At 36.2% G+C, this 24459-nt stretch overlaps 4 protein-coding genes across 9 annotated transcripts; 1 reads left to right on the forward strand and 3 right to left on the reverse strand.

Annotated features, from left to right (window-relative positions):
* Positions 1–545: 545 nt before the first annotated feature.
* Positions 546–3116, reverse strand: LOC133678255 (cytochrome P450 71A1-like). Its single transcript, XM_062100520.1, has 3 exons — positions 1842–3116; positions 1134–1760; positions 546–883 (listed from the first exon to the last, which is right to left on the reverse strand). Exons 1-2 carry the CDS (start codon positions 2769–2771, stop codon positions 1140–1142), a joined length of 1551 nt encoding a protein of 516 aa, XP_061956504.1. The 5' UTR covers positions 2772–3116; the 3' UTR covers positions 546–883; positions 1134–1139.
* Positions 3117–5600: 2484 nt separating this feature from the next.
* On the reverse strand, positions 5601–9470 carry LOC133678060 (serine/threonine-protein kinase AFC2-like). Of its 2 annotated transcripts, XM_062100232.1 has the most exons (12): positions 9250–9470; positions 8468–8657; positions 8057–8083; positions 7818–7971; positions 7663–7711; positions 7451–7565; positions 7096–7187; positions 6794–6950; positions 6641–6705; positions 6442–6539; positions 6250–6352; positions 5601–6155 (listed from the first exon to the last, which is right to left on the reverse strand). In XM_062100232.1, the coding sequence occupies exons 1-12, from the start codon at positions 9334–9336 to the stop codon at positions 6009–6011; spliced, it is 1284 nt and encodes a 427-aa protein (XP_061956216.1). In that variant the 5' UTR covers positions 9337–9470; the 3' UTR covers positions 5601–6008. The 2 variants fall into 2 exon arrangements, with proteins under 2 accessions (XP_061956216.1, XP_061956217.1); XM_062100233.1 differs by lacking the exon at positions 8468–8657 and having other exon boundaries at positions 9250–9425.
* A 9670-nt stretch (positions 9471–19140) lies between these two features.
* LOC133678279 (rhodanese-like domain-containing protein 11, chloroplastic) lies at positions 19141–23764 on the reverse strand. 5 transcript variants are annotated; one of them, XR_009835944.1, is made up of 7 exons: positions 23579–23764; positions 23307–23394; positions 22828–22901; positions 21746–21818; positions 21488–21645; positions 20679–21323; positions 19141–20606 (listed from the first exon to the last, which is right to left on the reverse strand). XR_009835944.1 is itself a non-coding variant. In XM_062100561.1 (6 exons), exons 1-5 carry the CDS (start codon positions 23605–23607, stop codon positions 21574–21576), a joined length of 336 nt encoding a protein of 111 aa, XP_061956545.1. In that variant the 5' UTR covers positions 23608–23762; the 3' UTR covers positions 19141–20606; positions 20679–21573. The 5 variants fall into 5 exon arrangements, 3 of the variants coding, with proteins under 3 accessions (XP_061956545.1, XP_061956542.1, XP_061956544.1); XR_009835943.1 differs by having other exon boundaries at positions 20679–21089; positions 21215–21645; XM_062100561.1 differs by having other exon boundaries at positions 20679–21645; positions 23579–23762.
* LOC133678278 (cytochrome P450 71AP13-like) lies at positions 19224–20981 on the forward strand. Its single transcript, XM_062100557.1, has 2 exons — positions 19224–20135; positions 20273–20981. Exons 1-2 carry the CDS (start codon positions 19224–19226, stop codon positions 20882–20884), a joined length of 1524 nt encoding a protein of 507 aa, XP_061956541.1. The 3' UTR covers positions 20885–20981.
* Positions 23765–24459: the final 695 nt, after the last annotated feature.

Raw genomic sequence — 24459 nt, forward strand, 5'->3', positions numbered from 1 at the left:
AAATATACGCAAATTAACCCAATCCATGATAAAATAAAAATAAAAATCAGTGCAAGTGTGTTTCTCCTCGGCTGCAGAAAAATCAGCAGTAGACGTATGGCAATAACTCCTCCAACCGGTCTCAAAGTAAGGTCGTAATCGTTCTTGTGGTGGCAGGAGCCGCGGCTTCAGTAGTGATTTGAATGGATCTTATAAGGTTAGCTAGCTAGTGCTAGCCGAGGTTGTAATAGTGTCCAAATTATTCTAAAAAATTGCTGTTTTAGAATTTTTCTTATTTTTCATTGTTCAGTAAAACATAGTTTGTGCTGGTAAGTCTGGAATTTCATCATGGCGAATATATTTATATATATGTTAATTTTGAAGTTAGTATAAAATGATTTTAAAGAGTTTATTGGATCTTATAACATGATTTTTTTTTTATTTTTTTTTGCTTGTGCGTTTAGTCTCACCATATAATAATATATCCCCATTCCTTTGTTTGCAAGATGCATCTAACCCATTACACACTATTTAACAATATCTTAGCCTATACGCACAAGTACAAATGCAAGAAATTTTGTTGTTCATAGGCACTATATAAAATATCTTCGTAATTATTTTACACAAACTTTAAAATTAATATTTTTTTCATAGTTCAGCATGATAAAATTTCAACTTACCAGCCTGAACTTTGGTGGATTGAGCATCATATCACCCATCTTTAACATCGTAAGTAAAATCATGTACTCCACAGCGCAATTGCATAGAGTTTTCGCCTTACGATTTAGAGTATTTGTTAATGATCACCTAGGATCGGTTTGTCAAGCCGTATGTTGCGTCTGACGCTTTGTTGGAAACTAGCACACTGAAACTTAAGGAACAGTGAAGCAAATGATGTCTCTACCTGCAAAAAGGGGACATGCAAGGATTAAAAAACATCCTATTCTAGATTAATTAGTCTTGTCTTAGTTTTATAGCAATGCTTCCTGTTCTAAAAGCTAATGTTGAGAAATTCACAAGGCTTCTGGTTCCCAGCCAGGTTATTAAGAATCCTCTTACAAATTTGGGAGAGAAAACATCAAGTTGTCGATATGGTTCATAAATTGTGCAGTCATCATAGATTGGGAAAGAAAGATTGATAATAAGAACATAACCTCGTATCAGTTGCTGATCGTTTTTTGAAAGTGGGCTACAGGAACAAGACGAAGAGGTGATTTCTTACGAATAACTGGTGTAAACACCTCACTCATATCTAAATCCTCTGCGGTGATGCCTTCAGGAAACTCCCAGTCAAACCAATACAAGATATTTGCTAGAACATATTCAACTTCTACAACTGCAAATGCAATTCCAGGGCAACCCCTTCTGCCAGCACCAAAAGGAATGAACTGGTGGTTTTGGCCTTTAAAATCAACTGATTTATTTGCAAATCTCTCTGGGATAAACTCTTCAGGACTATCCCATAATTTGGGGTCACGTTGAATCGCCCACGAATTGATCATCACTTTCAAATTGGCAGGGATGTGATAGCCTTCCAATTCAAGACTTGCAGATGTTCTCCGGCCAATAAAGAGAGGCGGATGTAACCTCAGAGTCTCTTTCACAATACACTTTAAGAAGTCCATTTGATCGATATCAATTTCTTCGACCTTGGATTTTTCTCCGACAACACCTCTTACTTCTTCTTGGACTTTCTTCATTGCACTTGGATTATTCACTAGTTCTGCCATTGCCCATTCCATGGTGGTTGCAGTAGTATCTGTTGCTCCAAGAAACATATCCTGTATTTAAAAAAGAATCAAGTTTCAGCAGAAGGTGAGCAATCACAGAAAAACACACAGAGAGAGGAGAGAGGGAGAGACCATGAGGATTGCTTTGAGGTTGTCTCGACTGAGATCAATGTCGGCCATTCCATTCTTCTGAATATGAAGTAGAATATCTACCAAGTCTTTCTTATTAGATATGTCATCTTCAGTCCTGGAAACCAAATGTTCTTCAATCACTTGATCAAGAAAAGCATCAAGTGCTTTGGAAGTCCTCTTCAGTTTAGAAACTAAACCAGTAATAACATCCATCCAACCCAACAAGGGAATCAAGTCTTTAAAGCAAAACTCTCCAACCAGGTCCATAGCCGTCCTCCACAATTCTCCCAACTGCTGACCATCTACTTCTTCATATGTTCTTCCAAAAGCAGATCTAGATAGTATGTCATTAGAGATGGTTAAAAACGCCGCACCAACATCAATGGCAACTTTACGGAGGCATGAAATGTGTATTTTCTCAACCATTTTCTCCACTTCTTCTTCCCTGGCGAATTGAAATGCCCGCACCCTTCTTTGGCTCAGGAGTTCAAGGACACATACTTTTTTCGCTTGTCTCCAATAGTTACCATAAGAACAAAATGCTATGTCACTGCTTCCATAAAAGAGAGCATCTCCAACCCTTGTTTGAGGTTTATCCAAGAAAGCTTTGTCATGTGTCTTCAAGATCTCTTTGGCTGTCTCTGCTGAGGAAACAATGAGAGCAGGAGAACTGCCAAGGTGTAAGAGCATTAAAGGTCCATACTTCTCAGACAGGGTACGGAGTGACCTATGGGGGAGCCTGCCTACCTGGTGAAGATTTCCTATCACTGGCAGCTTCAATGGGGATGGAGGTAAGTTGAGCTTGTCTGTTTGAATGGACTTGATGAAATAAATGGTGCAGAAAGCCAGAAATGGAAGAACCAGGACAGTGAACAAGATTGTTCTATCCAATTCTAGCCAATTCTGGTGCAAAAAAATCGAAGGATCCATTCTTTCTTCCTATAAAACTAACAACACAGCAGCTTTTCATATATGATTGATCAGAAAATAGAACTGCCTGCCTCTTGAGATCTTTACACGTTTCTCCTATGGACTAAAAATTGATATGAAGATGGTAATAGTAACATGTATTTTACAGTTCACATTAGAGGAACGGACTCCAACTAGACATTAAAATAGTAGACTTCAAGCAGCATGCATTATCTAGAAATTTAACAAATTCCCAATTGCTTGATCAGAGATGCATTAATCTGATTACAAAATATCATTTCCAGCTTGATAAATCAACTGATACTGAACCTAATATCATAAAGCCACTTCCAACTTGCCACCATCAGCATTAAGAAATTCAAAACAGAGGCATGTACAGCTGGACTCTGATATATGAAATAGGTCTTAAGGTACATGATTCACGATGATGATTTTAGTTTGGTACGTAGTGATCTGGTACTTAGCATTCAAAAGTCAACGAGATAATTTTTTTTATATAAAAAAATGGGCCCTTCAAATAAAATATGATGAAGATCGTATCTTAATTACCAAGCTAATTTGTCTGTTCTGCAGGAGGACTAGCCAGCAACAGGGTATCTCGGACACAAGCTACCATGCTTTTTGCAGTAAGCGTTTGGGAAAATCACACTGTAACTAGATAAAATTAAAATCAAGATAAAATTGTTTAATTTTTTTATTCAATTTTATTTTTTATTTATTAACAAATAATTCATTTATACCATATAGGTTGCATGATTTTTTGCACATGGCGCAAAAAAAAAGCTAAAAATATATGAAAGAAAGAGAGCTTCCAGGTTGAAAGGCCGTAGTGGTGTGGAAGGATTTCAGACCGCCGTACGTCTTAGAGGTTGGGTGAGCGGCATATATGCAGCACGCGATGTTCAAACATTTCGTGCGATGATCACACTCCAGTGTGGAGAATCGGAATTGGTGTGTTCACGGTTTCGTCACGACGCACATCGGTGGCTTCATTACATTCATTTTGCATGCAAAGCGGATGGTAAAAAAAAATTAATTACATCCATTTTTTTGTATAGATATTGTCGCACGTAGGCAAGCGGCATCGAGGGTCAAGGAGTTTTTACCTGGTTGTTTGGTTCAGAGTCACTAGGAGACCCGGGTATACTAGTTTTATAAGAAATTCTAGGGTAAGAGACTGGTTATGGTTAGGGAAGATACTAGCACATGTAATGAAATTTACCTGAGGTAAGTTGCATTGTGTGGTTTTCATATGGTTTAAAGTTTTTGATAAGTTTTTAATCGATGGTCAGTATATGGCTCATGTTAAGTATATACACTTACAATATATATCTGATATTTTGAATTTATTATGGGCTTGCATGCCCAGATAAATTCTTATGGAAAAGGGACCATGTAGATACCCTGACAAGATTTACTTATCCTAGAAGGCAAAATAGTTTTCCACAATTCACGTATTATGGTGAAAAATACATTTAAGATTGGTGAATATCTAAAAATAATTCTGAAAATTTTCTAGTCAACTCCTGATATTTAAATAGCAGCCTACTTGTGGTTTGGATTGAAAGGAATTCCTCTATTGTATTAGAAACATTAGTGGTACAACTTGAATCAATACACTAAGTATTATGCTTCAGAGGTGATAATATCTTTTATTTTTTTATAATTAATTTTATACTATATAATCTTTATAGACCAATCAAAATTCCTACCGACTATAATACTTAGCAAAGACTCTTTAAACTAGTTTTTTTTTTCAAAAAAAAAAAACAAAGATTTCAGATATATGTTATTTTCTTTTTTTTTAAAAAAACTGTTATGATATCGGTAGCAACACATAAAGAAAGTCTTAGAGATTGATCATCAACTTGTCAAATGATCATTGATTCCTTGATGAATATGCTATTTGCTCTTCATTATTTCTTTCGTAGGAGGGAAACAATAATTTGAAACTTAAGCTGGTATATATATAACAGCCTCGCAAAATAAATAGATATGGAATTTTAATTTTGATCCTAACAAATTTAGAATAATGCCAAAAATAACAAACACTAGAAGAATAGAAAATAAAATAAAGATACAATAAAGCTATAAAATGGCTATAAAATGTGAAAGAGAAGTTGTAAATATTGGTAATAAAAATAATAATAAAAAGTGATATTAAATGGAGAAATTTTATAGTATTAATAGAATAACTAGAGATATTCTATTAGTTACTCTCTATGCTTATTTTAAAAAAAAATTAATGAGTATGACAGAAATACTATGTGAATATATATATATATATATTATCATTTTGTGTTTATCAAAAATTTCATTTTCTTCATTTTATATTTGACTTTTTCTTCGAGGTAAGCCCTTAGAGATCTGTGTGCGACCTTCTTAAAAGAAAACCCCTAGAAATTAATAGGTTTTCCCTACTAGATAAACTATTTATATAATTTCATTAATTACTTACTGAGCAACCCTACTAGATGAACTATTTATATGATTATTCTTTTAAACATGAAATTATAATTCCATGCAAATTATCTGAAACAATTATAGTATAATTGCACAAACTTAATCCTGATATAATTTGTAATCTTTTAAATTGCAACAACCGTCTAGCATACGTTTTTGTACCTAATTGCATTAGTCACCGGTGGTTAGATAAAATAAATCTATAATATTCACCAGATTCTTGATTTCTAATATCCTGATTCATGATTGATATATAAAAAGGAAACAATTTCCTGATAATGAACAAAGCCTTTTTTAACTTGTGAAAATGATCATTCAGAATTGACAGAATAAAACTGCATCAAAGGCAACCACTAAAAAGGAAAATAAAACGAATGGAACTTGTTTAATCAAGAAAAAAGGGTAAAAGAATTGGACGGACTGCTTCCAAATCAACATTCTATTAATAATTCTTAACAAGATTTCCCTACTGTACACTCTTGGGAGTGGGTTAGCAACTTCTAACAATACATTCAAACCCAACCCAGCAAGCAGCACATTACGCAAGACGCTCAGCAGCGGTTCCTGACATTTATGCAGAGGTGCCTGAAATTTATGCCACAGATATTCACAGATGCCTACCTCTCCAATGGTTGGGGTAAAATAGGCAACGCAGATTCTTAACGTAAGAACTTCACCATTGCCAGCTGGATTCGTGGCCACAGCCCCAAAAAAGCAACAATACAGCACACACAATCACAGGCCCTCATCTCTTGGCATGACCAGCTGGATTCCTCACCTCCTTTGCTGAACTTTTGCTAAGAAGGGATGTCTCAGAGCTTCTCGAGCTGTTAACCTGTCCAAGGGATCATATCTAAGCAGTCCTTGCAGGAGATGTATAAGATCTCCAGCAGACTGGTCCACATGTTGCATTACTAGATTCTGCGAAAAAATGCAGGAAAGAGATGGTAAGAATAGAACAAATTAAAGAACAACATTCTTAGCAATTACGCAAAATACATGGGGAAAAATAAACCTGAAGTCGGGGTAGCTTCAAAACAGCTTTCATGCTTTCTCTTGATGCAGCTCCCTCTGGCCAGTCCAGTCTACCCCTTCTGACATACTTCCCTGCATGTCGACTATGAAAGCAGAAGAAAAGGTTTAGAGCTGAAAGCTTAAGTGATAACATGTGATCATATATCAATGTATAGATATACATATAACTTACTCCACTCTCTTCAGTATATGCTGTGGCATAGGACCAAGCACACGTTCCATCATTGCAAGATGTTCCAAATTTTCATGTGTTTGGAATAAAGCCTCACCCTGTTCAACATATGCAAAGTTGTAACAAATCATTTGCATTTAGCCATTGTAGTGCGCACAGTAGAAAACAAGAAAAGCTAAGTACAGGTACAGAAACATACAGTGCATAACTCCACCAAGATGCAACCAACACTCCATATATCACAAGGATAACTCCATCCAAGTCCTGCAATAATAATAATAGGAAGTTGTAATTTCAAAACAAGGAAAGGTAAAGGAAAGGAAAAAACAGAGAAAATAAGACCAAGAATTACCAAGAATAACTTCTGGTGCACGATAATGCCGTGTTGATACAATGTAATTCTGATCTTGTCGCTCATAAGTTGTGCTACCAAAATCAATTACCTTAATGGCACTTGATTTTGGGACTCTTTTATAGTAGGAAATGTCCTTTGGTGAACGAGATGAGTTCTGTGCAAAGCAACATATGTAAATGACCTTAATAAGTCAAGTCATCCAGAAAGAATTGGAGAAGGACAAAGCAAATGCCACATGGAAACTACAAAACACATCAAGAGCAAAACATAAAATAACAAGTCAAGAAGCTAAGCATTACCTTGTAATCAGGAACTTTTACATAGTCAGAAGAAACTAGGAGTATGTTCTCAGGCTTCAAATCAGTATGTATCATACGCAGGTCATGCATAACTGCAAGTTTTGAAGGGCAGAACCAACATGAGTAAATGAATCATAAGAAAACCCTTACTCAATTTAACCTAACAATCCAACAAGCTACTCTAAAGAGAGACAAATGACAGCCAAAAATTTGCCTAAGTCAGAAATACATTAGTATGCATCTCCATCATAGTTAAGAACTAAACATTAATATTATAAAAAGACAGAAAAAAGAAAGGAAAGAAAAAAGAAAAACAATGCATAAAAAGAAACTAGCTAAAGTAATTACTACACACATGCTACACATTCCAACAGTTGTCGGCCAATCTCACGGACAAGATCAATGGGAAATGAGCGATAATTGTTTTTGCGAAGAAAATCGTATAAGCTTGGTCCAAGCTTCTCAAATACCTGTTAAAACCATTTACATTCACCCACAAGTTTTAACCCCCAAGTTATTTGTGAATTGGGGAAATTAATCCATCACAAACTAATCATATATACTTACAATACAAATATGGTTACGATAGTCAAACCAGTTCCGTATTTGCACACAACTGCAAGGAATAAACCCATTTAACCATTGACACAGAAGCATAAGAAAGCAGGTCATATGGCCAGCAATGGCAATAGAGCAGGTTAGGACAGATCAGGGAAACTCACCGGTTGCTCCCTTTATCATGTTTACCAAGATTTTGCAGCACTTCAATTTCTATCATAGCTGCTTCCCTATATTTCTTGATGCCACGTACAATTTTGATGGCGACCATTTCCTTTCTTTCTCTGTCCCAGCATTCCAAAACCTGACCGAAGGTGCCTATACAAGGAACAGATAGTATAAAGCCACAATGTCTGATGAAGGAAAACTACAACAAGGAATGCAAATCGGTGACAGGGCATACCTTCTCCCATTTTGCTGTGTATCTTGTCTGCAACAGTAGAAGCAAGAGAGAACAAAAAACAAAACTTGGTTAGAGACTATCACAAGTAACCTGTCAAGATAAAATCTCAGTAGAATTACTTCTAATATCTCCAAAGACAAGAGTACTAGCTAGCAACTATGGAATGAGAATTCCAACAACTTGGGATCATGTAAAGTTCTCACTATATCAGAAGAGCCTATTCCTTGATAGGACTTCAATACAACAAAGTAATCAAAGTCAAATTAACTAATAGACTAATGCTATTATATCCATAATTGGTGGAAAAATGGTCCTCAAAGTCCCACCAGTAGCAAAAAGGTTTGCAACTTGAGGACTTCATATATAAGCATATTCATTGTTTATAAGTTATGGGTGGTAAAGTGTAATTACAGCGGGAAGTTAAATTATCTCCAAGCGCAAACATGTAATGACCATCCTTGTCATCTTCCCTCCATGGGGGAGAACCATTTCGAGCCACTCCTTTTACAAACAGAGAACTAGTATGGTCTGAGATTGCTCCTGAAGATGCATAGCTTGCTACATTTCCAACCTCTTGTCCACAAAATATTCCTACCTGGGCCTACACACAGCCATCCATTTATGTACCACTCAATATATTAAAATCAAAAGTTTTCACCTGATACCTTCATACACCCTCGGCATCCCCTTTCACTATTTGCCAAAAACTCATTTGTGAGAGTAACAAAATATAAAAACAAAATGCATATCATATCATATCATATTTCTTGCATAATTGAACAGAAATCTGGATTGAAAAACAAATCTTATAAAATTGATTATCCATAACTCTTAAACCCATTTATAATCTGACTAATTAGTTATAAAATAAACGCAAATTTCTCTGAATTTCTATAAAAAAAATTACAGAAATTCTCATCATACTAAAAACAAAATTATTAACAATTAAATACATTATAATAAATAATTATAAGCCATATACAAAAATAATCAATTGTAACAAAGATCTGCAAAACTACAATCGTAAGCAAATAAAAACAAATCGAAACAGATCAAAAATCAAAAGTCCAAGATCCAAATCTTTAAAAAAGAAAACGAACCGAGACTAAATTCAAGATCTGATCTATTCAAAAACTATTAAAATACATCAGATCTATCAAATTAAGATTGAAAAGGTCAAACGCTGATAATACCTGAGGCACATCCCATCCAAAACGCGCTCTCTTCCTTGGTCGATCCAGGTGCGTTATGGGAAAGACGGTCACGTGTTCCAACTCCATGATCGAAGAGAAATTCAGAGAAATTTTCACGATTTTTGGTGCAGAGAGAATTCTAGCTAACCCTTGTTTTAATGTGAATAATAAATAACGTGGGATGAAGGTAGGAGGAGAACTGACCGACAACGTGGGTTGATTTTATCCGTGGATTTGAGTCTGACATGTGTTTGTTGATTCCACGGTTCTGTTTGGTGGCTACAGTTAGGATTTAACCGTGGTTGAGTTGAGATAGCTTTTGTTGACCATGACAATAATTTCGAAGCGTTACAAACACGCAGGTCAAAAGACTTGATCGTAACCGTTCATTTGATAGTTGGATAACATAATATCATTCCCCAATTCTTTTTTTTTTTAATTCTTTTTTTACTCATTGACAGAATTATTTTAAACAGCTGTTTCCCAATTTTTTAAAAAAAGTTTTTTTTCTTAAAAATTTATTTAAAAATTTATTTTTATATTAATATATTAAAACGATATAAAAATTTTAAAATAATAAAAAAAATTAAAAATAATAATAAAATTACAATTCAACCACTAAAAAACCGTTTGGGAACGCGGTTTGCACTGTTTGGGCACCGCGTTCCCAAAAAATTTAAAAACAATGTTTTACTAAAATTTAATATAATTTGTATATTTTTGATCGTTTTGATGTACTGATGTTAAAAATAATTTTTTAAAAATAAAAAAACATCATTTACATGCATTTCGACACGAAAAGTTATTTGAAAAGCAACCGCTACCACACTGTCAAATATACTTTTATTAATCATGCACCTATACTAAGATCGGAGGTTGCAATAAAAGCTCGAGCTATTGAGAAAAACTAGCTATCATACTTGCATTCTGCCGCGAATCAGATATTTTTTTAATAATAAGTCAAACATTTTTTTTTCAAAAAAATAAAATATAGGCCTTTTCAATATTTTTTTATATGAAAATATCAAGTATAAATTAAAACATTTATGTATAATTCTAATTAAATAAATTAAGAATAATATGTGTCAAAAAAAAAGTTATTAATGATAATTATATATATATATAGAAAAGTTGAGAGACAATGAAGATTAAGATATTTAATCTCGTAATACAGTTCATTTACTCAATTATATTCAATGAATTTGTTTATTAATATTATTTTTTATTTAATCAAACGGTAGTAGAAATAAATACATATATAAAATAAAAAAGGAAATTAAATATCTCGCAATGTTGCACTTATTATAAATACTATCAAAAAATAAATTTTTTTTTATAAATAAATTTCAATTGTATAAAACATGATATATATGAATTGGAAAGATTTCTTCAAAAATTAAATACCTACAAAATACTTTAAAAAAATCACTTTTAAAAAAATATAAAAAATAAGAGATAAAGGATATTATTTTAAATATAAATTAAAAAAACACATATAAAAAAAAGCATGATTGTTTTTTAAGGCAAAATGAAAAAAAAAAAGAGGTTAGGACGTTGTTGGACCTGGCCTATTTAGGAGGGCCCGCACGCTGGTTTATTTTTTAAAATATCATATGCTCCAATGTTTTTTGAAAAAAAAAGTCAGCTAACATGTTGTTTGACTTTGCTCAAATTCCAGTCACCACAATGGTTGGAAAATCAAGACTGAATTTTTTTTATTTAAAAATCTATTTTTTAAATTATTTTTTACTTAAAATATCTAGAAAACATTTCTGGCATCTTCATAAATCTATTCATAGCCTAAAATATCTAGAAAATTATCCTAAAACCCGAAATAAAAAAAATCTGAGCTCAAATATGTTTTTAGACATTTTTAAGATAAAAAAAATATCTAAGTTGAACTCCTCTTTTCATTAAATAAAATCATTTAATATAAATATCAATTATTTTGGTGACCATAATCATTAGCAACGAAATGTTTCTCTCCTAATTGTAGGAATTTAGTGATCTTTCTCTAGTAATTTTTCTGTCTTCTCTTTTAAATAAGAAAAAAAATTAATAAATGTAAAAAGTTATAATATGAAAAGTTTGAGGATTAAAGTGGATTTGTTTTAGAATTTTGAAATCATCACCTGGGACACGCCCTTCAATTCCAATATAGCAGAGCAAATCACATGGTGTCTAATTTGAGCACTTCCAACGAGAAAAAGTATAGCTGAGCCAGCTCCCTGTTAAATTTGGGAAATATAAAAAGTATTAGTTTTATTTGTTTGTCGCAGACAAAATTTTGGGAGATGATTTTATCAAATGCCTGTAGAAAAGAGAAACTACGAAGCAAAAAAGTTTTTTTTTTCATAATTTTTGAAAGAGTTTAATGGCAACTAATATCCCAGAAAAATAGGATTATCCAGGATTAAGCGAATTTTCATGGATGGTATATAGGGTTTGCAAAACAAAAGGATAAAGAAAATTTTTCTTGCAGGAATGGAGAAAGAACATCCGATTTTGTGCTCTAAAGAGCCACCAGAGTGTTGGGAATTCCGACCGGTGATGTACTGATAGTTGCTCAACGGAGGGGAAGCACACTGACACAATATTTTACGTGGTTCGGCAAATTCGCCTACATCCACGGGAAAGAGTTTATATTATTTAGGGATAAAGAAAGGATACAATAAATACATGGAGGAGGATCACTCAACTCTCTCAACTCACACACTCAGCTGCATATGGCAGCAGGGCTGCTGCCCATGGCAGCAGCTCCTCTTTCTCTTCACTTCATGTTTTTCCTCACTCTCACAACTCTCACATTTTGCTCTCACATAATGCCTCTATTTATAGGCATTTCATGACAGCTCTTCTTGCTTTGTTGTCAACATTGGTGGCTGCCAAACTCCAGCTCATTCAACAATGGTGGCTGCCAATAGTCAATGGTTGGTGCCAACCATTTGCTGCACATGCAATGGCAACCAACCTAACAATCACCCCCTTTGCCATTCATGTGGGGCAACTGTCCTCTTGTTTCTTCAGCACAGGCTTGCATCTTGCAGCTTTTCCAAGCTTACCATTCCGAGAGCATCTGTGACCGAGTTTACAGGTACTCGCTAAACCTTTCAAACATCAGAGTTACCAAAGCACACCTTTTCTCACACAAAAGAATCACTACAACCAGATGGTCTGCCACTTCACATCTGAAGAGTATTAACGCTTATCTCTGGAACACAGCATTCCCCTTCGAGCGTATCAACCATGCTCGGTCCGAAATGATTCATCAAGGCTTACAACACCCCCTCAAACAGAAATTTCTTTTTCCAAGTGCGACAGTCATTATCTGAGTATCTCAATATGATCACGAGCTCACCACTCTTCTAAGAGTCTACTCATCCAGGAGTTGCGCCTGCCCTCTGTTCCACCCTAGGAACCACGCCTTACTTCTCCGTGAGTCTCTCGCTCTTAGTCGTAAGAGTCCAGGTAGCTCTCCACCTTTAACCATAGGGGCAGCCCATCAAGGTTGATCCATATCTGTCTTCATACTCTGAGTATTACAATGCCATTATCGAGCTCACCACCTTGACAAGAGTCAACTCGTTCTCGGAACTTGCGCATGCCCTTCTGCTTCTTCATAGCAGTCGCGTCTTAATGCTCCACAAGTCACACACTTTTTGTCCAAGGCAAATGTCTTTTAGCTCATTGATCTTTAGCATGGGGGCAATATCCATGAAAGTCAATCCTGCATTTGTCTCCATACTCATCATAGCCACTTCATTGGCTATACACCTGTCCACTAATATCTAGCCATCACATTGGCTCTGGGGCGTTCTGAACTGGGCTCATATTATAACCCACACACCTTCTCTAAAGTGTCTTCGCCCGTTGTCATGGGGCGATCTGATCCGGGCTCCTATCATGGCCCTCACACTTTTTGTAAGGTGTCTTCGCCAGTTGTCATGGGGCGGTCGCATCCTCCTTCAGCTGAGATGCTTCAAAGTGGCTCCAGAATTCTCTACCACCATGTGCACTATGGAAGAGATAGCTGCCACTAATCACATAGAAAGAGAAACTTGCGGTATACTCCTCGCAATCCTCCACCTCGATTTCTATGTTTGGAGCTTCTATGCCTTTCTGCTTGACAACTCCACCTACACCAACTCTCTTTGGTGTCTTCGCCTTTCGTCATAGGCGGTCGCCTTTTATCATAGGCGTTTGCACCCCCTCAATTAGGTGCCTCTGCAACAGCTCTCTTTCCATCCTTGCATGCATTGAAAGGTCTTCGCTTGTTGTCTTCATCAAGAGCATAAGAGACTTCCTGTTGTACAAACTTTAACAGTCTCTGCTCTGAGCTTCGTCTGGGAACACTTCTTCTCCTTGCACCTGTTGTCTCAAAATAGTACCTCGTTGGATCCTACGGGTACCCCTGCACAATCTCCGTGTGCCCTCGTGCAATTTCTGTTCTCCAGATTTTTCCCTATTCCTTGCTTATGTTTGACAGCAGCTCATCCTGTCACAACATCTGTCCAAGTCAAAATAGGGTGCCAATCTTTATCCCCTTACTGTATTTCTCTTCCATTATTAGGGTCTTCATCAATTCTCCCTCGAGAAATCACAGTCACCGAATCTAACTTCATTGGAGAAATCACCACTTCATCAGATCCTTGAACCTTCGGAACCCAATTGTTCCCTTGTGCCGTCATCTTGCTAGTCTTCAATCGTTTCATTACAAACTGCTATATATACGAAAATAATACCGTATGGATAATCCTTCCACTAAGCAAGTTCCCAGGAAAGATTGGAGGGGTCACACTGGTCCCGCTTAAAACCCAACCTCCTAGACAGAACTTCTTAGGCCATATCTATCCATCGTACTGTCTTTCCGTATATACAACCATTTGCTAGCTTTGTTGCGGCTTTCCTTTATAAGTGATCTGGAATATACTGGTTTAATACATGCTTTCTCAACATCTGGCGAGACTACCAGTTCTTAGATACGTCAAGATTGGTCTTCATCAATTTCCACTCTTCATCTCAAATTATCCACATGATCGGGTGTCTAGAGTGTCCCAATTTTGCCTTCCCTCAAGGCAATTAAAATTCTCCCCACTTAGCAGTTCAGCACATGCAATTGGGTAAACATGTGCGATTTCTTCTTCATCTCCATCGACCACCATGATGCCCTTCAGATACCTCCAGATCGGGCAATCTTTTTTGTTAATTCACCACCACCACTTTTGGTCTCAAATCTCAACGATCGGACCGTACCATTGCATCCAGAACGATCAAATTAGCTGGAAACAAGTCTGAAATCGTTCAAATCGCACTTCAGAAGGCTAAGATTTGATCAAAACAATTCTGGCCTGATCAACGGCTCAGATTCAATCTCAGATCCGGTTGCACGTAGGATCAGCTACACTGGATCCTGTCCCTCGGCTTGCGGCTTACGGCTCGGCTCAACTCGGCTCGGCTCGCATCTGGTGACGTGGCAGTGGGTCCCCCGTGCTGACGTGTCTGATGACTGGACGATGACGTGTCTGCTGACTGGTTGCTGACATGGCATGCTGACTGGACGCTGACGTGTCTGCTGACTGGGCGCTGACATGCATGCTGACTGTGTGTACTGGCGTCATGATTACGTCATGATGGCGTCATCTTTATCCGGGTCTGGCACGTGGGTCGGGTCGTCTGGTATTCGGGTCGGGTCAGCTCATCCGGGTGAAGAAGACGCGTGTGACGCATGGCGCGCGTCTGTGCGCGTGGGCAGTCTCCTCGCCGGAGCGTGACGGCGCGTGCGGAGGTTTCTGACGTCCGATTTCGACGCGGTTTTCAACAGTGGCTTCGTCTCTTCCTCCTCTACACAGTGGTATGGTCAAAACACAATTTTGACAACTTTCATTTTTGAGCAAAAATCAAACACCCCTTTAAACCATGTGCTCTGATACCAATTGTTGGGAATTCCGACCGGTGATGTACTGATAGTTGCTCAACAGAGGGGAAGCACACTGACACAATATTTTACGTGGTTCGGCAAATTCGCCTACATCCATGGGAGAGAGTTTATATTATTTAGGGATAGAGAAAGGATACAATAAATACATGGAGGAAGATCTCTCAACTCACACACTCAGCTGCATATGGCAGCAGGGCTGCTGCCCATGGCAGCAGCTCCTCTTTCTCTTCACTTCATGTTTTTCCTCACTCTCACAACTCTCACATTTTGCTCTCACATAATGCCTCTATTTATAGGCATTTCATGGCAGCTCTTCTTGCTTTGTTGTCAACATTGGTGGCTGCCAAACTCCAGCTCATTCAACAATGGTGGCTGCCAATAGTCAATGGTTGGTGCCAACCATTTGCTGCACATGGAATGACAACCAACCTTTTGTGCTCTAAAGAGCCACCAGAGAGCTGCCAATTCCCATCTAAAAGTCGTGGGAGAAAAAAAAAAAGAAATTGCAATAGCTGCCAGCTTGTATTCCTTCATGATAACTGAAACGTCAAAAATATTCAATGCTTCCATAAAAACATGACCTCCACTATGTTAATAAATTATGCTGTGTTTCAGGCAAGAATCCTTTAATGGAGAACCCGCACCGAGATTTGATTAATGGGACAGAAGCCTCGATTCTTTTTAATTAATTAAGGCATTCATCGCCTCAGTCCGTGTAGAAAAGAGCACTGTAGCCATTCTAATGGGATCTCTTTTTTCTTCAGAAAGTAGTGGGATCTGTTTATTCTTCAAAAGTGGTGGGATTCTTTGTTCCTGCAGACATAACGGGATCTGGATACCTGCAGTAATATTTCAAGCAATGAACTTAAGAAATTCTAGCAATTCTATAACAGTTTAACTTGAAAGCAAACTACTACAGTAACTTTACAAGCTTCCTGATAGAGGATGGAACAAATTCACAAATTCACAGCCAGACAGGAAGCGCTCTGTATCTTCGTTAAGTGCATTTGGAGGGAGTCCTTCCAGCAAAACCTGAACCAAAGGCGGATCTAGGTGCATCAGCTTAAAAATGCTATGAAGTCTCATAAAACTCGAGCCATGGAAATAATTGGATTTGTTAAAAAAAATAAAATGCAAGACAGCAATATTGAGTTGTCAAAAGATGCTCCTGGAAATGCAACTGCAGCAGAAAAAAAACACGGGTACTTGTACCAGGGCAAAAAAACCAGTCAAGCACACTTTATTTTAGTCTCAAAATCGACATAGGCATCAGGCACTTGCAGAATAGTCGATAGGTAAAGGTCTACAGATAAAAGACAAACCAAATAGCTACAAGCCTGAACCACAGCAGGCCGCTAAAAGGTTCTCGGTAGTTCAGCTCTCTTGGCTTCAAATTCTAGGACTGCAAACAAGACAATCGACAAATAGTATATTGGACGTGTTCGCTGTTGCAAATAACTCATACTAGCTAGCTATGGCTTCCTGATGATGTCCCTTCTTAAGCATAATGAGGATAAATGCATTCAATGTCATCAACAAACAGAAACAACCTTCCTCTGGCGGCCTACACTCCCAAACACCCTTTAAAATTATGTATGTTTGCTCGAATTAAATTTTATTTCACTTGAAAATGATGTCTTTTAAGCTAAACTTAATTTGAAACACGACATTTCTTCTTACATAAATAATTAATTTTTGCTCTCAAAACTCAATTCTTTCACCATTTTTAACCACAAATACTTCAAAGATCATTCATCAAGCTCTTAAGAAACCATTTTCAACTATAAAACTCATTTTAATTAATAAAAAGAAAAAAAATCAAAACTCCAAATTAATTTTTTTTTAAAATCAATTATATTTCAAGGTTCAATCTCTTTTTTTTTTCTAACAATTTGAAGATTAGGAATCACCATCAATATGCCTCTTACATGATAAACTATTTGACACCAAAATCAACAATTGTTGGGCTAGTAATGGCTGGCAAAGTTCAAAATGTAATTGATGAAAACAACCCACATGCAATTTTTGTCGAAACTTGTCGTTAAACAAATTACAAGAAATACCACCCAAAAATGAAGGTGAGAGTATAAGAGGCAAAGATAAAAAAGAAAAAAGAGAGTTCAAATTCTAAGTAATAAGAGAATGCAATCATTTTAAGAAAATACATACAGAAGTGGCAATGCAACTCCCCTTGACGCCATTGTTGAAGCTTTCCAAGTTCCAACAATATTTCTCCATGAGATTTGTCCAACATGGCCTTTCCTGAGAGCTTTATATATATTATTTTATTCAATGAGATACTGATGAAGTGAGAAATGAGCGATGTTCAGTGTTTTGGAAGTCATTATTCTCCACCTTAATTATAATATTACTGGAGACGGGAAAAAACCAAGAAAGGTTGTAAAACTTTCCAACGAGAAATCATTTTCCTTGGAATAATCACCTTAAAATGATTGTACCATCAGTCAAATGCAAGATTTCCAGAGGCTGTGAATCGCCATTCGTTCGCTGATTATAACACTGACGTGCACGAATTGGAATGCGAAGCTATCAGACAAATTTCTACCTTCAATTTCCATCACCTTATAGACTTTTTGAAGCTCTCAATGAGTGGATATATATTACGTTTATACTCTGTTTCTTGCATTATCACAAGTGAGAATCTAATGCGCATAAAATTCTATCTCACCTTATGAAAATGGGGTGATATTTTATGTATCAGAAAATGCAAATTGGATCCCAAACACCCCATAAAAACTGCAGAGGCTGTTTATATATATATAACACTCACTTAATTTTAAAATCTTTAAACTGAAGAGGTGTTATCGTTTGGCATTACGTTAAAATGGGGGATGGGGAAAATTTGAATTTTTTTTAATATTTTTAGATTATTTCAATGTGATGTTATTGGAAATTATTTTTAAAAAATAAAAAATATTATTTTAATGTATTTTCAAATAAAAAATATTTTGAAAAACAACTACTACTATACTCTTAAATATCATCTTAGTGAAATGACATGTTTTTTCCATTTAAATAATGGATCATTCAATTAATTATAAGGGATTCAAATTCAGATTGATAAATAATTAATTTAAGAGTATTGATAAAAAAATATATGTAAAGGAGGCAACGAGCACAACTGGACAAGAATAGCCAAGCCCAAGTTGATGATTACTTCATATGGAAAAGGCTAAGGACTTGTTTGGGAAAGCGACTGCGGCTGCGGCTGCGGTTGTGACTGTATTTTTAAAAAAAATTAAATTTTTTTTGTTAAAATTTAATATGATTTATATGTTTTGGATTGTTTTGATGTGCTGATGTCAAAAATAATTTTTTAAAAATAAAAAAAAATCATTGGCATGTATTTTGGTACGAAAAATTATTTGAAAAGCAGTCACAACTACATTACCAAACACGCTCTAAGACAACAATTAAAAATGTTAAACTCAGTGATAGTCATATTCAAAGTTATAGGTTAAACGAGTTAACCTAATTTAATTTATATCAATCCAAAACATCATTATTTCAATATTTCTTCAAGAAAAAAATATTAAATTAACCCGAGTCAAATTAGTTTAACTTGTCTAATCCATGATTTAAATTATAATTCTCATCGAGTTTAATAACCTTATTTCAATATTGTGTAATAAAATAAATTAAATCCACATCATTTTTAATTTTTTTAAGAAAAAAAATCGAACCTCTCCTACATGGTTTACTATGAAAGCCAGCTTGATTTATTAGAGGCCGGGTCGATAGATCCCATGTTTACCCGCTAATCTTTACTAACTTCAGTAATATGAATGAAAAATTCCTCGCAGTAGCGCGCCTGCAACTGACTAGTCTACCCTGCTCACGTTCCAAACGAATAAATCGTGTTTGAGAGCAAGTAGCACATCCACTCTACCGAGGATAGGGATTTGTTTCTTGCAAAACTTCACTCATATCAGTTCCTATAAAGGGGTCTGTCTCTGTTTAATTTGTGGTATTGACACTACAAACCAGTTGAATTGTCAAGGGAAAAGATCCATCAATGGCTTTACTACAATGGCTGAAAGAATGCTCCAAACCTGCCTTGTTCGTTTTAACTATTTTTCTAGTAGTAGTGCTCAAGTTTCTCATGAAGGAGAAGCTGAAAAAGAGGAAGCTCAATCTCCCACCAAGCCCTGCAAAATTGCCAATCATTGGTAACCTTCACCAGCTTGGTAATATGCCTCACATCTCTCTCCGAGGGCTTGCCAAAAAGTATGGTCCCATCATTTTCTTACAGCTTGGGGAGATCCCAACTGTAGTGATTTCATCAGCTGGATTGGCAAAAGAAGTCCTGAAAACTCATGATCTTGTACTCTCTAGCCGTCCGCAGCTCTTTTCAGCCAAACACTTGTTCTATGGTTGCACTGATATTGCTTTTGCTCCTTATGGTGCTTACTGGAGGAATATAAGGAAAATTTGCATACTTGAGCTGCTCAGCGCCAAGCGTGTCCAGTGGTACAGCTTTGTTAGAGAAGAAGAAGTTGCTCGCTTGATTCGTCGGATTGCAGAATCTTATCCTGGCATCACCAATCTAAGCTCGATGATTGCACTATATGCCAATGATGTTCTTTGTCGGATTGCGCTAGGAAGGGATTTCTCTGGAGGAGGAGAGTATGATCGGCACGGGTTCCAAAAGATGCTTGACGATTTTCAAGCATTGCTTGGAGGATTCAGTCTTGGAGACTACTTTCCTTCGATGGAGTTTGTGCACAGTCTGACTGGAATGAAATCAAAACTCCAGTACACCTTCAGACGGTTTGATCAGTTCTTCGATGAGGTGATAGCTGAGCACCGCAGTTCTAAGGGAAAACAAGAGGAGAAGAAGGACCTTGTTGACGTTCTACTTGATATTCAGAAGGATGGATCTTCTGAAATCCCTCTCACCATGGATAACATTAAAGCTGTCATCTTGGTCAGTGAAGATTTTATTGGTCTAGTTATACCTTCAAGGCTTCAACTTCAGTGCTCCAAGCATCAAATTACTTGTAGATGAGTTCATTTGCACACAATTTACAACTAAAGGGTATAATTATTGCTCTATTGTTGCAGGACATGTTTGCTGCAGGAACAGATACCAACTTCATAACCCTTGATTGGGCAATGACAGAGCTTATCATGAATCCTCATGTCATGGAGAAAGCACAAGCTGAAGTACGAAGTGTTGTCGGAGACAGAAGAGTGGTGCAAGAGAGTGATCTGCCCCGGCTGAACTACATGAAAGCTGTTATCAAAGAGATCTTCCGGTTACATCCTGCCGCTCCAGTTTTAGTCCCAAGGGAATCTTTAGAAGATGTTGTAATTGATGGCTACAACATTCCAGCTAAAACTCGGATTTATGTCAATGTCTGGGGAATGGGGAGGGATCCAGAACTGTGGGAAAATCCTGAAACATTTGAACCGGAAAGATTTATGGGCAGCGGTATAGATTTCAAGGGGCAAGATTTTGAGCTGATACCATTTGGAGCGGGTAGAAGAAGCTGCCCAGCCATCACATTTGGAGTCGCAACCGTTGAAATTGCTTTAGCTCAACTCCTCCACAGCTTTGATTGGAAGCTTCCTCCTGGTCTCGAAGCAAAGGATATAGACAATACAGAAGCTTTTGGCATCTCAGTGCACAGGACAGTTCCCCTGCATGTCATTGCAAAACCACACTTCGATTGACTCAAGAAGTGTCAGGATTTTATTAGTCTGTCAACTACAATCTGTAATTTTCTTTCCGAATAAAAGTTACTACTTGTGGTTTGCTTGTAAGAAGAAAGCAGAACTTCGGTGCAACTTAACTCCTGCCTTAGTCCTTGCTGCTGGAACTCGGACACTAGAATCAGTTATAAGTTGTGTCACCATTGAGGTTCAATCAATCATAATACTGCAAGGACAAAATACTCATTTCCTCATGTCAGATAAATAAATAAATAAGAAAAAAAAACCATTTTCCTTCATCAAATGCATTCTTTGGCTCAACAAATGGGATAAAGACAAAGGGGTTCATACCAAACGAATGTCTACGATGCAGCAAGTAGATGCCTGATCTGCTTTGCCTTGGAACCAGATAGCTTGACATTTCAAAAAAGAAAGGAAGCACCATCCATGACATTGAGAACTGTTTATGGATATTGATTATAGAGAGACATAATTCAGAGCATATACATCATCTTACAAGGAAGAAACCCATGCCTAGATACAACAGGATTGAACATTAAAGACATGATATGGAGGTATGTGCTTGGGCATTCTAAACTACTCTTGGTTTAAAAATTGGGATACCATTCAATCTCATATGTCACTAAGAACGCAAAGACATGCTCTCTGGTGAATCAATCAACTGCCTTCAAGCTCAACTCAATGTGATCTTATATCCTGAATACACGATCTACTTGCTGAGCACCAATAAACAAGGCATCTGCAACAAGAAATACTCCAACCTGTGCTGGAAACAAAGACATTAATATCCTACTAATCTAAAAACTGGACTTTGCAGATGATTTTACAGGAAAAAAAATGGAAGGAAAACACTATGATTACCAGACGAGCAGAGAACAATAATAGATAACCCCAACCTTCTTTGACAGCAGCAGCCCTTTGTTGATCTGTCCAACTGAAAGTCATAGGGGAATTAGCTATAAATTCAAAAAATGGAAACGTCAAATATAAGTTAACAGCTTGAAAATTTATATGGCCAAAGACATTCATCTGTCAACCTAAAGTGCATCCTAGGAATTTCTTAACAGGAAAAGAACGAGTCCCACATGGAAGCCTGCCTACAAGCAGATATACTCAAAGTTACATGGATCAAAGTAATAAAGCCAATTTAACTTACAAGTATTTACTGGAATTTGATCATTCATGTTCATGGAAAGTCATGGATGTATTTTCCACATATTTGGGCATGAAAACATCATGGAAAAAACTTATGTATTCAATGGTAACACAAACTTTTTCCCTGCAAAGTTAAATACTAAAAGGTAGTAAAGACGAGGCATGCCCCAGGAATTCTGAAACCCCATCAATTCCAGCAAACTTACAAGGTTGAGGGCCTTCACTGACAAAATCCTTGTTTTGAATCATTAAACATTTCTTTACTTGATTAGCCAAAGAAAAGAATTGCCCACCAATTCTCTTAAAGCCATCGAGTTTCAATATATATCAGTGTCCATCTCATGGTTTCCTTATGTTGCATTAGAAAAGAAAGGAATTCTCATCTTGATCATCCAATCAATGTGTTTACTATTGCTTGGACATCCAGAGAATATCAAGAAGTTCTCACAGTTACCCAAGTTATTTGAAGCCAAAAGTTCACTCCTTCAAATAAAATTATTGCATAAGATGCTATAAAGCTCAAGTCTATGAAATGAATCAGATTGAAATGTTTGAGTGGTATCGTATATCCATCTTAGTTACATAAAATCAAACAGTCGCATGTCTGACTCAGTGATAAATTACATTGTGCAGTCAACATATTGTATAACAGTCCTGCTTGACATGTAACTACAATAAAATGATTCTTCTGGAATTATAAGAATCAGTGCAAACATAAAATGACAAATTTACTCCTACAAATGCATATTGATAGATTGATATCGCCAGTTATTAAGCTAAGAGTTCACCTCAATCCTCTCTGGCATGCAACAATAAGGTCTGCATCTTTCGGGAACTTCTCCTGGACCTTTCCACCAACCTCCTACAAAAACACAAGCCATGTAAGATGACTGCACTATGCCCAAGGAACATTCTTCTTATTTAAGTTTCTGTTCAGGTGCTCCATTAAACGTGACAGCATATTAAGCTGGTACTGATATGGAATTATAATATTTGTAAAGATTTGTATATATGAGAGAGGGAAACGTAAGATACCCATCACAAAATTTATAATCTTTTTTGCAACAGTTCCAGCATCAAAATTATTATCGAATTCAAAGATTGGAATCCGAATTGAGCATTTAGCCCATTCCTTCAAACGGACTCAAAATCACTAACTCAATGATGAAAGAGGATACAATCCAAGTAGTTATTGTGCAAGATAAAAGTTCCCTATAAATGAAAATGAAAAAAGGGTGAAAAAAATAAAATAAAATGATCCAATTACCAGTTTGTCAAATAACAAGCAAGCACATGATCGAGTCAATAATGGAAAAATATCAGCATTCACCAAGAACGTAAGACCGACCTCCACACTGCGACATTACAAATGATTTCAATGATAGTAACAGAAAGTGCTTGGCCATTACGAAATTTACAATAACAAACACTAGTTCGTCATCAAATAAAATATGAGTGACGAACCATGTTAGAATTCCGGAATTTGGGTTTGACAAAAAAAAAAAAACAGAGAAAGCATCGCGAGTAAAGCTATTGTACCTTTCTCCGTTCCAAGGAGGGACGAGCATCGAATAGAGTTTTTTTTAGAAAGTTGAATTGCATACTGTCACAGGGCTCTTGCAATGGAGAGGATCGAAGGAGATCAGGAGAGAAATAATTCAAATAGATGACCATTGGGTGCTAGGCTACAGTGTTAAACTCAAGTTTAAGTTAGCATGTAAAGTAGTGAAGGAGAGCTTGCCGCGTTTTGTTATTGAATAGTTAACAAGATAGGTGGCCTGCGGTACATTTGTAAATAATACAAATAGTTATTGTAAATTGTAATCACAGTTAAAAGTTAAATTTATGACTGTTTTAATATTCGATTTAGATTTGATGGTACGCGGGTTTAATAAAAGAATGTTTGGTAGTATATACTAACGGTTGTTTTTTAAATAATTTTTGTGTTTAAATATATATTAATAATTTTTTTTATTTTTTAAAAATTATTTTTGATATCAGTACATTAAAACAATTTAAAATATACAAATTATATTAAATTTTAACAAAAAAAATGATTTTTTAGAATCACGGTTTGCACCGTATTTCCAAACAGTTTCTAAATAATTTAAATCTGATAGTAATAATAGAGCTAAATTATTTGGGCTTAAAGCCTCTGTCAGATTTAAGTAATTTGGATTTGACTAGTTTTTTTTGACGCACCTAAAATCATTTTAACCATTAATAAACTCTCAATTTTTATTCTTAAAACTCAATTCTTTCACCATTTTAACCACAAATAATTCAAGATCATTCATCAAGCTCTTAAGAACCCAATTTCAACTTTAAAACTCATTTTAATTAATAAAAAGAAATGAAAAATAGAAACTCCAAATTAAATTAAAAAATTCAATTATATTTCAAGGTTCAATCTCTTCTCT

Source organism: Populus nigra, chromosome 18 (genome assembly GCF_951802175.1).
Source record: "Populus nigra chromosome 18, ddPopNigr1.1, whole genome shotgun sequence".
Taxonomy (NCBI): Eukaryota; Viridiplantae; Streptophyta; class Magnoliopsida; order Malpighiales; family Salicaceae; genus Populus; species Populus nigra.